General features: G+C 41.6%; 1 protein-coding gene across 2 annotated transcripts in view; it reads left to right on the top strand.

Annotated features, from left to right (window-relative positions):
• GRIN2A (glutamate ionotropic receptor NMDA type subunit 2A) overlaps positions 1 to 17,472 on the top strand; it is a 383,792-nt gene that overhangs the window by 262,657 nt on the left and 103,663 nt on the right. For both annotated transcript variants that reach the window (XM_057695721.1, XM_057695722.1), the window contains one exon: positions 8,952 to 9,066. In XM_057695721.1, coding sequence (XP_057551704.1) covers positions 8,952 to 9,066 — 115 coding nt within the window. The remainder of the gene's footprint in view (positions 1 to 8,951; positions 9,067 to 17,472) is intronic.

Genomic DNA, 17,472 nt, shown 5'->3' with positions numbered 1-17,472 from the left:
TCCATGTTTTAGACTTTGAAGTTGTATTACATAAGACAGTAGGTGGGGCATGTCCTCAAAAAGTCACCTTTGGCTCAGGTGTGCTCACCAAGCAGAGACAGGGTGCCCAGGAGACATGAAGGGCAGGCTGGCACCTGGGTCAGCACTCTTGTAGCATAGCCTGGTCCAGGGGTGCCTGGGGCTCTGAGCAATCAGATTAGCTGCTCCTCTTTCCTTGGTGTAGGGACCTACAGGGTTCATTGCCTCCCTTGGGAAACTGGGATTCGCAGTCAAAATGATCCACCAGCATCTAAGAGAAAGCTCCTTTTTTAAAAAAAATTTTTTTCTGAGAGAAAGCCCTTTAATTTCAAATTTTAGAAGGAGAAAAGATAAATATGTAAAACCATGACAACTACTACTACCCCCGCTATCATCATTTACCGAACACTGTCATATGCCAAACGCTCTGCTGGCCACGTACACACCTTCTCTCATTAAATTTCATCCAATGTAATCCCTATAATTACACAGAGATGGGCTATCATAACTTCACTTTTACAGAAGAGGAAATGGATACTCTGAGAATTCAGGAGACTTAGCTGGGATCCGAAGCCACAGAACTGCATTCTAACCCAGGCTTTCTGTTTCCTAAACAGTCGTCCTGCAGAACCGCCTCTCTCCAGCTGTTGCACAGGAAGTAAACATTGAATGAACACGATCCCAGCGGCCTATCCCTGCCCATTCATTCATTCATTTATTCAACAAATACTTTAAAGCTCTTACTGCAAGACACTCTTTTAGGTGTTTTAGAATCACAGTGATCAAAAGAAAGGCCCCTGCCTTTGTGGAGCATCCCATTCCTGTTCTGATTTTTTTAAATTAGTATTGCTTAGCCAAGACAACTAACACTGTTATTATTTTTTTTAATTGGCCACAGTGGAATTTGAGAAAGAGTAAATACTCCCCTCCCTTTTTTTAACCCAGTTTTGTTTTTCTGTTTTGGGTTTTTTTTCCCTTCTTTTTCATTATGCTGTAGTTTCTGAGCCTGTTTTTTTTTTTTTTTTTTTAAGAACTTTTATTCAGATACAATAGACATACAATAAACTGCATATATTGAAAGTGTACAATTTGATATTTTTTTCTCATTAGTAATGTATATATGGCAATCCCAATCTCCCAATTCATTCCCCCCCTGCCCCCCCCCCCCCCCCAGCGTTTCCCCACTTGATCTGAGCCTGTTTTGAATGACGCTGGCTTGGATTATGCAAATCTGTGTGTTGGAGTTATTGCATTTCTGTCCTGACATTTAAGTCTCAGCTCTGCAGTCATGCCTTAGGTAATCATTCAGGGGAAACGAGAAACCACCGACGCGTATATGAAATTGAGCACCGGGGCAAAGAGGAAAGTACACTCATTGAGAGACTTGCTGAAAAGAAATGGTGCGAGGGTGTATTCGGGGAACAGGTGGTGCAGGAGCGGGAATCAAAAATGGTCAAAGCGCCAGGACTTTGCTCTAAAGAGAAGACTCACGCCCACAAGGGAATGGGTACTGGAGGGCGAGGGGGCCTGAGAAAGATATCAAAGTGGAAGGGATTTCCAGCCACCAAGAGGAAGCTGGAAAGAGCCAAACCGTTTTGTAAAAATGAGAGTGTCTTGAGAGCTGAAAAAGGTTCAAGAAAACAGTGACGCTGTTTTCAAAAACATGTAAATTAAATGACAAGTGGAAAAAGTGTGACACCCAAGGCAGTTCGAGGAGGCATTTAAGGGATAGTGTGATTTGGGGAAAGGCCCGGGGAACCTGGGAAGTGGCAAAGCAGATGGAAAATTAACTGAAAATTGAGACACACCGAGTGGGTTACGGTGGCATTTATGCAACAGTAAGAGAACTGAAATCTGAAGGGAAATAGTGAATAATAAACATGTCTAGAGAACACTGCAAATAATCCGATTTGGGAAGTTAATGGAGACGTACGAAGCAAAAGAGAGCAAATAGAAATCTGGAGGAATGAGACATTTTGAGTAATAGTTAAAGGAGTTTATGGAGGCCATGCTTTGACGAAAAGAAAGAAGAACTGTGGCAAGGAGTACACCGAGTGGTAGCGACAAGCATGGCTTCAAGAGGACGAGGCTGCAGTTAGGGTGGGGTGTCAGGAACTATGACAGGGTGGAAACATAGGAAAAAAAAGAAATGCATGGAAACTGTATGTAAAGGTTAACTGCTCTTTAAACAACAGCTGTGTAGCAGGCATTGGGCTGGACATTTTATGTGCTTATCCCACCCACAAACCTGGGAGTGAAGGCTCTGTTAGGTTAAACCACATGAAGCCATCGTGGTCAGTTCATGTGGTTTAACCTGATCCGTTTTTACAAAGAAGGAAATGGAAGCTCAGAGGATTTTAAATATACGACCCTAGGAGGCGTCGCTGGGGAGCCGCAGAGGCAGGCTTTGATCCTGACAGCTGCTAGGAAGAGCGGTTCCTTCTTTTATTCATCTGCACCTATTTGCTTCGGCACCAGCTATGTGCCAGGCACTGTGTTGGGCACTAGAAATATGATACAAAACAAGGCAGAAGAGGTCCCTGCCTGCGCACATCCATCTGCTGGGTAAAAAAACAACACAGAACACCAAAGAGGGTCCCGAAAAGCTGTCCCATAGAAAAATAATGTAAGCCACATATCATCTCCAATTATCTGGCAACACCCGAACAAGTAAAAAGAAGATGAAATTAATTTTAAGAATGTATTATCCTATTGTGACCAACACATCTAAAATATTTCAACATGAAATCAATATAAAATTATTCATGAGATCTTTTACACTATTTTTTAATGCACGGTCGTCCAAATCCAGCGTGTCATGCCCTTATGCCACGTTTCTGTTGGGACGAACCACATTTCAAGTGCTCCACAGCCACCTGTAGTCGGCAGCTACCGTACTAGAACAGATCCGGAAAGAACTGGATAATTCGGGCCCAGTTTCTTTGCAGTCATAATACAGGAAGAACCGTCCACCTGTTTTTCCATGTTATTTCTGATCCTCATACACCACCAGTTCAGAGCGCACAAAGTGCAAGCGGTAGAGACAGGCTTCTCTCACCCGGACTTCAGCTTCATACACCCGAGGCTGCAGACACCAAAGGAGACATGCACGTGTGTGTTTCACAGAATTTACATATTTTCTGTTATGTATGTCACTGATTAAAGACAACAACAACTTGACACTTTACTATCAATGGACGATAATAACACAAAAGTGGACCCTCTGCAGACCATCAGAGCCTCCGCCAGGTCCATGTGTGGCCAGCACATCTTTATGTGTTTATTGCTCCTGGTGGAACATCGAAGATGTAATTCAAAACTTAGCAGCAGCCAGAATTTCTGATATTTTACCTGGTCACTAAAAGTTTGTAATCAATTGTCGAGAGAGAAACAAAACAGTGATAAAACTGTTCAGTACACATGCCCAGCAGGTGTTAATGGGGGCCAAGCAGTGGGGGGTATAATGGCTTTTCCCCAGGTGAAGGAGTCTGCCCTGGACTAAGTTTAGGTGGGAAGGAAGCCTGCGGAGATATGGATCGTGCTTCCTAGAAATTGGATGAGGGAATTGAAGGAAATGGGTACTTGCTCCCTGCCAACTTCATAATGAAATTACTGTTCAGCAAATATTCCTGTTGGAGGTTTTTTTTTCCCCTCCCAAGGGACTGGAGACTTTTAATAGGAAGAAAGAGAGAGAGAGAAAGAAGGAAAGAAAGAAAGAAAGAGAAAAAAAGAAAGAAAGAGAAAAAAGAAAGAAAGAAAGAAAGAAAGAAAGGAAGGAAGGAAGGAAGGAAGGAAGGAAGGAAGGAAGGAAGGAAGAAAGAAAGGGACTGAGCGCACGTCCTCAGAAAATCTACAAACAGTAAATGCTGGAGAGGGTGTGAAGAAAAGGGAACGCTCTTGCACTGGTGGTGGGAATGTAAATTGATACAGCCACTATGGAGAACAGTATGGAGGTTCCTGAAAAAAACTAAAAATAGAACTACCATATGACCCAGCAATCCCACTGCTGGGCATATACCCAGAGAACACCATAATTCAAAAAGACACATGCACTCCAGTGTTCATTGCGGCACTATTTACAATAGCCAGGACTTGGAAGCAACCTAAATTTCCATCAACAGATGAATGGATAAAAAAGATGTGGTACGTATATACAATGGAATATTACTCAGCTGTAAAAAGCAATGAAACTGGGACATTTGTAGAGACATGGATGGACCTAGAGGCTGTCATACAGAGTGAAGTGAGTCAAGAAATCTGAGAAAAACAAATATTGTGTATTAACACATTTATGTGGAATATAGAAAAATGGTACAAATCAATCGGTTTGCAAGGCAGAAATAGAGACACAGATGTAGAGAACAAACATATGGACACCAAGTGGGGAAAGCGGGGAGGGTTGGGGCGGAATGAATTGGGAGATTGGAATACCAAATAGTACACTCTAAATATATGCAGTTTATTGTATGTTAACTGTATCTCAATAAAAGGTCTTAAAAAAAAGAAAGAAAGAAAGAATGGAGGGCGGGGGCGGGTGTGGAGGGAGGAAGGAAGAAAAAAAAGAAGGAAAGAAAATAGATAGTATTAACATTGTGTATATGGACTCATTGGTCCAGAATATTGAATCTTAAAGGAACACAGAACAATCTGGAGTGTGAGAATTTCCATATAGTTGTTTCCATATAATCTGAAGAAGATGGATTGCATCTAAGTAATGTCCCTGCTAATTCCATCCGATTTCACTAGAAACTGGGAGAAAAGGAAATGAGCAGGGGAAACAGAGATGGAGAATTAAAGAAGAGGGAGATTTAAGTAGATTCAACTGGCAAATCAGAAGAAGACAGGGAGCTCAACAGGGTGTACTGGCTCCCAGATTAAAATGGTGACCGTAACATTGGTTCACACAACATAACCCTGTGAATGGCCCTCCCCTGCACCAGGTGTCTAAGTCACACCTAAAGCATTTGTCCTCTGGTCTACTGTTTCCAAACACATAACAAACTGGATATTTCCAAACCTCTTGCTAATGGATGAAATTTTTCAGTTTCAGCCACATTTGGGGCATTAGGTACACCCAACCTGAGCTCTATTCACTTCAAACTATTGTGTAGTCAAAACTTGGCTTACAGTGGAATATTACTCAGCCATAAAAAGAAATGAAATTGAGTTATTTGTAGTGAGGTGGATGGACCTAGAGTCTGTCATACAGAGCGAAGTAAGCCAGAAAGAGAAAAACAAATACCATATGCTAAATGCATATGTATGGAATCTAAAAAATGGTACTGATGAACCCAGTGACAGGGCAAGAGTAAAGATGCCGATGTAGAGAACGGACTTGAGGACACAGGGGTGGGGGCAAAGGGGAAGCCGGGATGAAGTTAGAGAGTAGCAATGACATATATGCACTACTAAATGTGAAATAGATAGCTAGCAGGAAGCTGCTGCGTAACACAGGGAGATCAACTCGATAACTGGTGATGACTTTTAGAGGGCTGATTGGGAGGGTGGGAGGGAGTCACAGTGAGGGAGGCGATATGGAGATATATGTATAAATACAGCTGATTCACTTTCTTGTACAGCAGAAACTGGCACAACAGTGTAAAGCAATTATACTCCAATAAAGAGCTGTAATTAATTAATTAATTAAAAAAACTTGGCTTGAGAGCTTATTGGATTTAATAAAAAACAAAAAACAAACAAACCGAAAAAACTCCATAAAACCCTCAATGAATCAGCTGGCCTGTCTATGAGCTTTGGACTGGATATACAGAGTGACTTGGCTACAGGTTTTCTGCCAGCCTAGGTAAAGTCCACTGATGGGATTTGTCTGCAATTTTTATGCTGAAATTCCATGGACAGTGTTCCATCGTGAAGTTTCATGGGTCTATGCCCCTGTCTTTGCAGTTTCCTCCATGCAGGTAGTCACTCCTCTACTTAAAACCTTTCATGATGCTCATGGCCTTCTGAACAAAATCCAGACACTTTAGGTCCCTTATAATCTAGCTTCAGGGATGCTCTCCAGACAAATCCCACTGCCTGTCAGCCGTGCTAGGCTATTTCCCCTAGCGTGTGTCACTTCCTTTGCTGACTCTGTTCAAGATGACTCCTTTGCTCGAAATGCTCTTCTCCACCTCTCCTCAACCCTTTTACTCTTTTTTTTTAATGTAAATCTATTGATTGATTGATTGATGGATTGATTGGCTGCGTTGGGTCTTCATTGCTGTGTGTGGGCTTTCTCTAGCTGTGGCGGGCAGGGGCTACTCTTCATTGCGGTGCATGGGCTTCTCATTGCGGTGGCTTCTCTTGTTGTGGAGCACGGGCTCTAGGCGTGTGGGCTTCAGTAGTTGTGGCACATGAGCTAAATAGTTGTGGCTTGTGGGCTCTAGAGCACAGGCTCAGTAGTTGTGACTCACGGGCTTAGTTGCTCTGCAGCATGTGGGATCTTCCTGGACCAGGGATCAAACCCATGTTCTCTGCATTGGCCAGCGGATTCTTAACCCCTGAGCCACTAGGGAAGTCCCAACCCCTTTACTCCTGAAGATTCCCCAGGAAACCCTCCCTATGTTGCAGAGGTTGCATTAGGGGCCCTTCCTCTGCATTTTCGTGGCTTATACTTACCGCGCATCGGTGCACAGGTGGCCTTCTGTGTGCTATCATTGTTTATGTGTCTACGTCACTGAATTGTGAGAATATAAGAGGGGGCACAGCCACTGTTTTTTATTTCTATATTTATAGGACTCAGTGTAAGGCCTGACACATAATACACATTCAGTAAATAGCTGTTGACCTGGTAAATTATCTTCCTAGGAAATGACCAGCCATGCCTCAGATGCACCACACAGAACTGTGATTACTCATTGCTTCTTCTAGAATAGCTGCGTTTGATTTTTCTGTTTTTAAACAGGCAGTATTTTGTTAAAAATAAAAACTATTTGCAGAAAATTTGGAGAGTACAAAGATACACAAAAGAAAATGGAAAGTACCTGGAACCCTTCCATGCATAGACAAACCCTATTTTTATCCTCTTTTCTGCTTGTTTAACATTAAATAGTGAGTATTATCTTCATGCCATTAACTTGTCTTCAGAAACATGATTTTTTAAGGACTCCAACAGTCCACTGAATGGATACACAAAAATGTTCCTTGCCTTTTCCCCAATTTCTTAACCTTGTCCTTAGAGACCTGATTCTTCTCCCAGAGGGCACAGTCAGGCCTTCTGCAGTGTGGCCACCCAGGGGCAGACATGTGACCAGTTAGGCCAACCTCTCTTTTTGGAATTATTTTTGTAGTCTAGTCCTCTTCCTTAATATTTTACTTTGTTAGCTACTTTTGATGTTAAAGGAATATAAAGCAAGAAAATGCTATGACTTTGAGATTCCTTCTCTTTCTGTGGAAGTCTCTGAATGCTTCTAACAGCCGTATTATATTTATTGAGTGTCTGCTAAGTGGTGTGTTCTCTAGACGTCTTTATCAACATCATATTTTTCTCATGCTGCAAGGAGACGTGAACCCCTGAGACCCCTCCCTCCCAAATCCTCAGAAATGAATTCTGTCTTGCTCCACAGAACCAAGCCTGTGGAGCTGCGCAGATCAGAACCGAGCCTGACTGCAGGCAAGGTGGTTTTGAGGTGGGGGCAGGAGGTGGAGATAAGAGTATTAAGAGTATAAGACCGACATCACTTGTGATGGAGATAACTGCATGGATGCTGTATAGGGCAGACACTGAGGAGCCATCCTTGATGCCTCGCTCTCCCCTACCCTCACATCTAACCCATCACTAAATACCTGCTAAATATTTCTGCACTTGGTCCTATGTTTTGCTGCTCCTACTCTTTCTTCTCCTCCTCTTTTGGGGCCACATCAGGACCAAAGCCAACATCATCTCTTACCTGGATAATAAGAGCACTGTGACCAGCCCCCCTCTACCCACCGTGGTCCCCCGCAAACCTATTCTGTACGCAATCTTTAAATCATATTATATTGATATAGGAAAAGCCTGATTATATCACCTCCTCGATTAAAATCTTCAATGTCTTCCTATTGTTTTAAAACAAAGACAAAACTCCTTAACATGGCCTGAAAAGCTTTGCTCTGTCTGCTGCTATTCATCTTCTTGCACACACCACGCCCCACATTTCCCTGTCTCTCTCTGCTTTGGCCCCACTGATTTGCACTCAGTCCTTCATAAGCACCACCACAAGACCTTTGCACATGCTGTCCCCTTTGCCTGGAACATGCTTACATCTTTCTTTATCTAGTTAATGCTGACTCAACCTTCAGGTCAAGTGGCACTTCCTTATAGAAGCCTTGCCTGACCCTTGTTTCACTTTCACGTAACACACCCCACCCTGTCTATTGTAGCACTTGTCATAGATCAGTGATTAGCCAATTAACACTGTCCTCTCCCTTAGACTGTAAGCTTTAGGAGGGCAGGGATCATGTCTGTTTCTTCTTTATTGCCAACCAGCTAGCTGAATCCCCTACATGTAGCAAATATTTAATAAATATTAGTTGAATGAATAATGAATGAATGGGATATCATTTTTTTGATGTTGTAAACCATGCAGTTTATGAGCAAGCAGTTTCCCTTAGGGAAACTTGTTAAAACATGCTTTCAGATCCTCCTGTAAGAAGATCATTGGAACAAAATTCTGTAGCCTGGCAGGACAAATATGTTCCATCCCCTGTGCTAACTGCAATCAATTACTAATGTCTATTAGTAGGACTGGGGATTCTGGGAGTGATTACTGGCTCATGGAAAAGAGCGCGTGGAAATTAGCAGAGCCTGTGTGGGTACTGATGCTTCCACAGAGAGAGGCCGCTGCAATGAGTTTATACCTTCTCGGTGTTACACTGATGGTGGCATTACTCATTTGTTTGAAACCTCTTGAATTCTTGCCTAAACATCTGCCTTTCTCTCTTCGTCTCTCTAGATTTATGGTCAATGTGACATGGGATGGCAAAGACTTGTCCTTCACTGAGGAAGGCTATCAGGTGCACCCCAGACTGGTGGTCATCGTGCTGAACAAGGACCGTGAATGGGAGAAGGTAAGCGTACGTCTGTGTGCCGAATACAGAGGAGGTAGGAAAGCATGGGCAACAAGAGAGCTCAAACTACTCCTTTTCCCAAAGTATTTCACACTAAGCAGCTCCAGATGCCATCCCATGACCCTTCATGGACCAAGGCAGACAGATGTTATTAGGTGCGGTGAAGATGCTTTCCCTGGGTGAACTATGGCAGTTATGTGCTGTTCCCTGTGTTGGGTTCTCAAATCTGAGTAAGAAGTAACCTTGAAAAACTTAGGATAATTTAAAAACAGTGAAGTTGGGTTCACATCATTGCAGTAGCAAGTGTTGACAATATGGCAGTGATCACACCAGTTTGCCTAAACCTCATAACTGGGTACCATATTCTCACATTTTGCCCTGTGGCTGAACCCCTTGTATTTTCATTTACTTAGTCTTTTGCTTTGAATCAACTCATTTCCAAAACTTAAATGTATCACTTCTGCTAATCAAGGTTTGGAGAGGGAGGTTATATTTCTTGTAAAGCACATTTCCTCGTGTGTATGTAATAACTATTAAAAATATAAAAAATCAGTGTGCAGGAAAAACTCATCTCACATACCACACAAGCCATGTCCTGAGTCAGAGAGGAGAGATTTCACAGGGAATTTGTAGATGACCCTGTGCATACAATGTGATATCTGCCCAGTGGCACTCCTCCTTCCTCATAATCCAGCTCTCAGATTAGTCCTCACAGCATCAGTGAGAAAGCAGAATAAAAGTGACTGAAAAGGAAAAGGACTATGTTGTTTTCGTGGTTTTTTGGACAAGCAATGCATGGTTTCTAAACCACTTTGGCAGCTCAAGATTTATCTTCACTTTGCACATCAGACCTAGGGGTAGGAAGATAGGGGATATAGTGTGAGAGTCATAATATAATTAACTAGGATCAGAAGACAGTACTTGTGCAAACAGAAGCATTGACTTTGGGGCAGGGGGTCAATGTCAGATTCCTAGAAGGGACTGGTGAAGAGAAAGCTTTGGCGTTTTTGCTGCTACATCTAGCAGCCACAAAATACACATTCCTTCAAGTGCACTTGAAAATTTCACCAAAGGAGACTATATTCTGGACCCTAAAACAAGTTTCAGTATATTTAAAATGATTAAAATATGCATAATGCATTCTTTGACCATAACAGCATTAAAATAAAAAATAATGACAAGAACACATATAGAAAATCCCCAGATGTTTGGAAATCAGGTAACACACTTCTAAATAACTTGTGGGTCAGAGGGGAGATTAGAAAGACATTAGGACATATCTTTAATGGAATCACAATGAAAACACAGCATATCAAAATTTGAAGAATAAAGTTGATGATGTGCTAAGACAGGAAGCCATAGCTTTCAATGCTTACAGTTAAAAAGAAAAAGTGTAAAGTCAGTGATTTAAGCTTCTACATTAAGAAGCTAGAAAGAACACAGCAAAGTAAACTCAAATGAAGTAGGGGAAGACAATAATAAATATGAGTAAAAATCAACAAAGTAGAACACAAAACATAGGGAAAATGGATAAAATCAAAAGCTAGTTCTTTTAAAAGATTAATAAAATTTTAATTCCTATCAAGAATGATCACACAAGAGAAAGAAGACACAAATGCTAATAATTAATACCAAAAATGCAAGAGGGGATGTCACCACAGACATTCCAGAGTCTACGGACATTAAAATGATTTAAAAAATTAGGAAAACTTTATGCCAACAAGTTCGATGATGTAGATGAAATGGGCAAATTTCTTGAAGAACCACAGTTTTCCAAAACTGATAGAAAAAGAAATAGATGATATGAATAGTTCTACATTTGCTTGAAAAACTGAATTCATAACTAAAAACCTTCCTATTTAAAAAGCAAGGAAAACTTTGGGCTTAGATGGCTTCACTGTGAATTCTATCAAATATTTTAAAAAGAAATAATACCAATCTACACAGAGATTTTCAATATATTAGTAGTCACAGTTTAGCAATATATTGGAAAAGGATACTACATCATGGATACATGGGGTTTATTCTAGGAATGCAAGATTGGCTTAACATTCTAAAAATAAATCAATGTATACCATATTGACATAATAAGGAGAAAACTATATGGTCATCTCAATAGATGCAGAAAAAGCATTTGACAAAATCCAATATCCATTCTTGATAAACAGGGGCAATTTCTCAATCTGATAAAAGTTATCTATGAAAATCCTATAGCTAACATCTTGTATAATGATGAAATAATGAAAATAGATTCACAAATATATATTCAAATGATTTTTGATGAATAATTATGACAATGGGAGTAAGGAAAGCCTTTTAAATAAATGATGCTAGATCAACAAGATAGTCTTACAGAAACAAACAAACAAACAAAAACAGAAAAAAAACAAACCAAACCAAAACAAAATGAAAAACCCTGACCCATAGCTCACACTGTACACAAAAATTAACTTAAATTTCAGACTTATAAATAAAAGCTAAAACTGTAAAGTTTCTATAAGAAAATATAGGAGGATAGTTTTGAGATCTGAGAAAGCATACAGTAAACGTAATAAACCAGACTCCATCAGAATTTAAGTCTTTGCTCACATGCAGACACTGCTCAAAAATGAAAAAGACAAGCCACAGATTCAGAAAAAAATATTCTTAAAAATATATCTCAATCAAAAGACTCGTTTCCAGGATATATAAAGAATGCCTCTAAATCAATAATCAAAAGGAAAGCAACACACAATTACAACAGGAAATTGACTTGGAAATTTCACAAAAAAGTTTACTCAGATAGTCAATAAGCACATGAAAACATGCTTAACATCGATGATAATCAGAGACACGCAAGTTAAAACCACAATGAGCTACCACTTCATACCCGCTGAATGGCTCAAATGAAAAGGACCAACGAAACCAAGTGTTGGCAAGGACACGGAGCAACTGAATCTCTTCCATATTGCTGACAAGGGTGTAAAATTCCAGCCACTGTTTGGCAGTTTCTTATAAAGTTAAACAAAGACCAACCTTATGATCCAGCAGTTCCACTCCTAGGTAATTATTGCAAAGAAATGTAAACATATATCCAAAAAGTATTATTTGTATAAGACATTCATCATAGCAAAACATCAGAAAGAACTCAAAGGTTCATCAAGGATATTGGTAAATACATTACATATATTCATAAAATGGATTGCTGCACATTAATAAGGAGTGAACTGGTAATACCCACGACAGGGCGGGTGAACTGCAAAAACATTATATGGAACAGAAGCAGCCAGACACAGAAGATTGTACTGTATGATTCCATTCTCATGAAGTTCAAGAAGAGGCAAAACCAGTCTATGGGTTAGATATCAGAACTATGGTTGCTTTTGTGGAGGAGAGCAATTAATAGGAAAAGGGCACAGGGAACTTTCTAGAGTTACGGCAGAGTTCCCTGCCTTGAACATTTGTCAAAATGCATCAAACTGTCACACAAGATTTGTTTGGTTTATTTCATGCCGTGGTACCTTAATTTAAAAAAAAATTTTTGAAACTGTTCAAATTGAGATACCCTGCACAGTTAACTACCAATGTTTACTGAGTTTTCATACTTTAACTCCCTGACATGAATACTAGTTAGGACAACTATAGCCGTTGTTTATTGAAAAACTTGCTCAATTTTTCCTTTAGGCGGTACACCCAAGCTCTGAGTGACAAGCTGGCTCTTCATTCATCCTACAAATGTTTATTCAGTGCCTGATACAAGCCAGACACTATTCTCGATGCTTGGAATCTGTCAGTGAACAGGAGAGACAAGAAAACAATGTCTGTATTCATGGAACTTAGATTCTGGTGTGTGTGTAGAGAGGGATGGGGTGGGATTTTGTGCACTTTTGTGATGATTGAGGAACTCATTGGATTCTGTCCCCAGGTGTTACCTCCTCTCTTCCCTCTGGTATACCCTGTAGCCTACCGTCCTAAGGGGCTCACCTCTCCATGTCTGAGATGGTTCCTTGATGCATCTGGGACTTTGAACATGCTTTTTTTCCCCTTTCCATTAATGTTTTCCTCTATCCTCACCTTCTTTTATTCGTCCTTCAAATTCTGGCTTCTCTTTCCTCTTGCAAATGGAAAGTCAAAATGCAAGTTATTTTTTTTCTTATCCCTAATAGGAGGTAGAGAGCTTGAGCCTTTTCTGCCTTTTGTTGTTACATTTTGGGGTTATTTTCAACCTTTTGAAGTTACACAATCTGAGGATCACTTTTGGAGCTGTAAAATCATTCTCGTTGGTTGGATTTAACCAGTCCTGGGTCAGGAGTGGCTCACACCTGTGAATTCTCCGTGCTGCCTTTGGTCTGGCTCATTTGCCAGGGAGCCCGTTTACAGGGAGGCCACTGCAGCACAGGTGATAGCATTGCATGAAAGAAGGCGGCCCTTGATAGACTCCATTTCCACATACAGAATATTTTAATATTTTGTGTGTCCTCCTTCAAATTTCTGTTGAAATACAGCAATTTCCCAAAAAGGCAGCTCGGGGAATTGCTGCCGAGTTGAGCTTAGAATGTACAAACGCTTCCTGTTGTTTGTCTATTCTCTCAGTGCTCAGGGGGTCCGGGGCTTCAGAAATAACTCCTTGTGCTTCTGTCTCAAAGAGAGAGGAAGCCAGTGGAGCAGGTAAATACCAGTCATGTTATCCTTAAAACCGCCCCCCAGCAGCACAGACTGGTACCGCAGGCCTGCAGAGGGGAAGGGCTGCGGGAGGAGGGAACTGTTATTCTGGCACTCAGCGGAGATTGCTTTTCATCTCTGAGGTCACTCAGTAGCGTCACTGGAAGCAGCAGCCTGTAATGAGGTGTCTTGGGAACATGACAAGCGTGAGAGGGGCATTTGCTTTCTGCTGGGCCTTTGCGCGCGGCTGCTGTGGACTCTTCCAGTGCTGAGCACAGTGCCTGCTTGTGTCCAGCAGACACAGAACTCGGGGCTGAGTAGGCTTTCCGCTTGCAAACTGGGACTTCCATGCCCTGTGCCCCTCCTTTTTTTTTTTTTCCAATGGCTTTGCTCTGCATTGGAGCTTAGTGGGTCCAAGCCTTCCCAGAGATGCTTGAAAATAATATACTGGCTACGAGCCAGTGGGCAGCCCAGGCTAATACAGTCGACACTCCCTGCGGGCCATCTCTGTGGCCAACCTTCCATCTGTACCACAGTGAGGCAAGGATGACCAGGAAACCATCCCTCTCCTCAAGTAACTCACGACCTCATGCTGAGCCAGTTCTGGGGAGAGCAGGGAGGACTTGGTCAAATGGGTAAGTCTTCACGAGGCTGAGCACATTGAGTAAAAGATTGGATTTCTCTGTGCTAAATCATCTTATTAACTACTTGAAAAAATGCTTTGGGATTAATTCTGTTTACCATTTTAGGGTTACACGAGTTTAAAATGAAGACGTGTGTTCATATGCACATGCATAAAACATACATACAGACTAGCTTTAAAAGGCATATATATATATTTAGAGAGAAAGAAAGAGGGAGAAAGAGAGAGGGGAAGGGAGAGAGATTTAAGGAAATGTTTTAAAAGCACTTTTGACTTCAAGCACGAATAGGACAAAAATCACAAATATTAAAGTAAAACAACCCTCTTATTTTATAGAGAAGCGCTCATTAAAGATGGTAGAGATGCCCCAGAAGACAAAAGGGAGACCCCTCATTGCGTCTTCCTGAAGGAAGGGCCCCACTCCTGCCTCTCTGATGCCTCTGCTCCCCTCTTTACTCTCACCACTCTGTTTGCATTCTCGTTGGTGCCCTTGGCCTCAGCTGCTTTCCACACGGATGACTCCCAGATCTCTCTCTCAAGCCCAGATCTCCTGATCTCCAGACTTGCCTCCAGAACACCCTTACATGAACAGCCCATAGACCTCCAGCTTCATCTTGTCCAAAGCCAAAGTCATCGTCTTCCTCTCCCAAATATGGTTGTTCTCCTGCGTCCCGGCACGGAAAGCTTCACCCCCGATATCCTCCAAGCCCTCATATGCACTAGTCATCTGCTCATTCTCTGTCTCAGTTCCTGCCTCTTTGAACATTTGCCAAGGGCACCCCTTCCACTGATTCTACATCTGGATAATCCATAGTGATTGGGTCTTTCCACTTTGTACAGTAGACCTGTATATTAATGCCAAAGAGTGTTGGCAGGTTGCATTGCACTCGTCTTCACTTGGACTGTGAGTCCTCTCAGGGAAAGGTCTCTTCCTTCCACAAGTTTCTTTGGCTGTACCACAAGGTTCTGTTTCTCGTGCCTAGAAGGGCCTCTATACAATCTGCTGGTAATGCTGACTTCAGTCACCCTTTCCTAAGAGCTCTTCTATACCAAGAACTGTGCTGAGAGTTTTATATCCATGATCTCATTTAGTCATTTCAACAACTCATCTACCGTAAATATTCTTATCCTTGCCTCATAAATAGAAATTCAGGTTCAGAGAGGCCATGGACCTGCTTCAGATCCTGCCTGCGATGGAAGCAAGATGTGAATGGAGGTCTGCCTGACCCCACAGGCTGCATTCCTAATTCCTGCATCACACTCAATGACAGGTAGTGGGAAAGGGATATTTTCAAGGAGACAATAAGGGAGTTCATCTTATCCTTAGAGTGACACCCACCTCCTTACTCTCACTGGATGCAGCAGATTCCACCCAAACCTAACCAGTGGGAACTTGGGGTGTAAGCATTTATCACATCTCACAGGCCCTGTCTTCTTTGTTCTACAGAAGTTCCACCTTCCAATCTGACTCACTGAAGAATGTGATTGTACCCTGTCCTTGTGTCTTGTGCATAATGAAGCAAATGCCAGTTAAAGAATTCCCAGTACAGATTTAATAAAGGAGATCTTAGAAAAAGCTAAGATTGATCCCTAGTTCTGGCTGTGGCACATCTGTGTACCCGATCTAGCAAGACTTTCACCCACAATGGTGTGTGCACGGGGTGCAGTTTTTCCAGGATAGGATCTCTAATTAGGGAACGTCATAACTCTCTCCCTTCTAAATCACTGTATTTTAACTACCCCTCCATCTCTTTCCAACCACATTTAACCTAGGTGGCTTGGTGAGTCTCAAGAACTCATGTGCAGATGATTTCTAGTGCATGTGTTTGCTTGTGTGGGTGTGTGTGTGTGTGTATGTGTAAGAGAGAGAGAGATATCAATTACCTACCAAAAGTTTCATCCTGATAAAAGATAGAAGTATTTACGCGAACATTATACTTGGCTTCTGCATGCACATACTCCACTGATTATGTTAAAGAAATCATGGAGGAAAATTATAATCAAGAGGACACCAGTAAGTGACAGTTGATAGAACAATTGTGTGAATTGCTAAAACTGAAGTGCATTGTTTATACATCCTGCAAGCAGCCAGAAATATATTATGGCTTCTACTCTGTGCTTGCTTTGCTTGGAAAAATGATGGCAGTGCATTGATGAAGGCGTGAATTCTGGCTGTGACCAGCACAGAGAGATGTTTGTTTTCAGGTTTTCGCTTTTTCCTTTACCATTAGATCTCTGGTGCTCAATAGCTGTGACTCAAATATTTGTAGAATGGATACGAGAATGAAAGGATTTTTTTTTTTCATGAGCTTCCCCAAATGAGGAACATCTTTTAGTGCGGTGATCATTTTACGAGTGTGGTCCTGTGGGCTCCTCACATCAGAGTCACCTTGGGAAAGATGTAAAGGTGCTAATACTGTTGAGGTATTAGCACTACCTCAAACCTACAGAATAATCATTTCTGATTCTGCTTTTTCATACGCATCCCTTGCAATGCCCATTAAAGACATAGAACTACTGCTTTAGGACATGGGTTTACTCTTTGTTATCCTGAAAAAAAGGCTTTCATTTAGGTCATCCTGGTGATCAAGACTCCCTGTCTTTGTGCCTCTTTCTTCCTTTGGAATACACTGCTCAGTAGCAATGCTTAAGAGCAGTGGTACAGGAGAAAAGGAATTAAGGAAATTGGAGTCCTGTTGCACCCAGAGTAATCTCTGCTGAATGAGACAGTAACAATGCCAAGTGAAATGTTGTTTATGGATGTAGTACATTTCCTGTCATCTGGTGTGTCTTCAATACATATTGAGTTATTAAGTGACTATTTTTCAGTAACATCTATCCCCCTTAAATAGAGATGGTTGAATGTGGGGTATATAACCTTTATTTGTTCACACATTTATTCCATCAAGCAAAATTTCCTGAGTACCTACTATGTGCAAGCCATTGTTAAGGGTTGCAGTGAGACATGGACCAGCCTGAGAGGGTCTTAGGGCATGAGGAGATGCTCACAACAGTATGAAATGTGCCACGGAAGATGCTCCCATAAAAGTCTGTGGTGTTTGGAGAAGGGATATGTTACATGTGGGCAGGATGATCAAGGGCATCTGTACAGAGGACTCATT

This window comes from Hippopotamus amphibius, chromosome 9, assembly GCF_030028045.1.
Source record: "Hippopotamus amphibius kiboko isolate mHipAmp2 chromosome 9, mHipAmp2.hap2, whole genome shotgun sequence".
NCBI classification, from domain to species: domain Eukaryota; kingdom Metazoa; phylum Chordata; class Mammalia; order Artiodactyla; family Hippopotamidae; genus Hippopotamus; species Hippopotamus amphibius.
The sequence above is the reverse complement of the archived record's forward strand: the minus strand, read 5'-3'. Positions and strand labels throughout refer to the sequence as shown.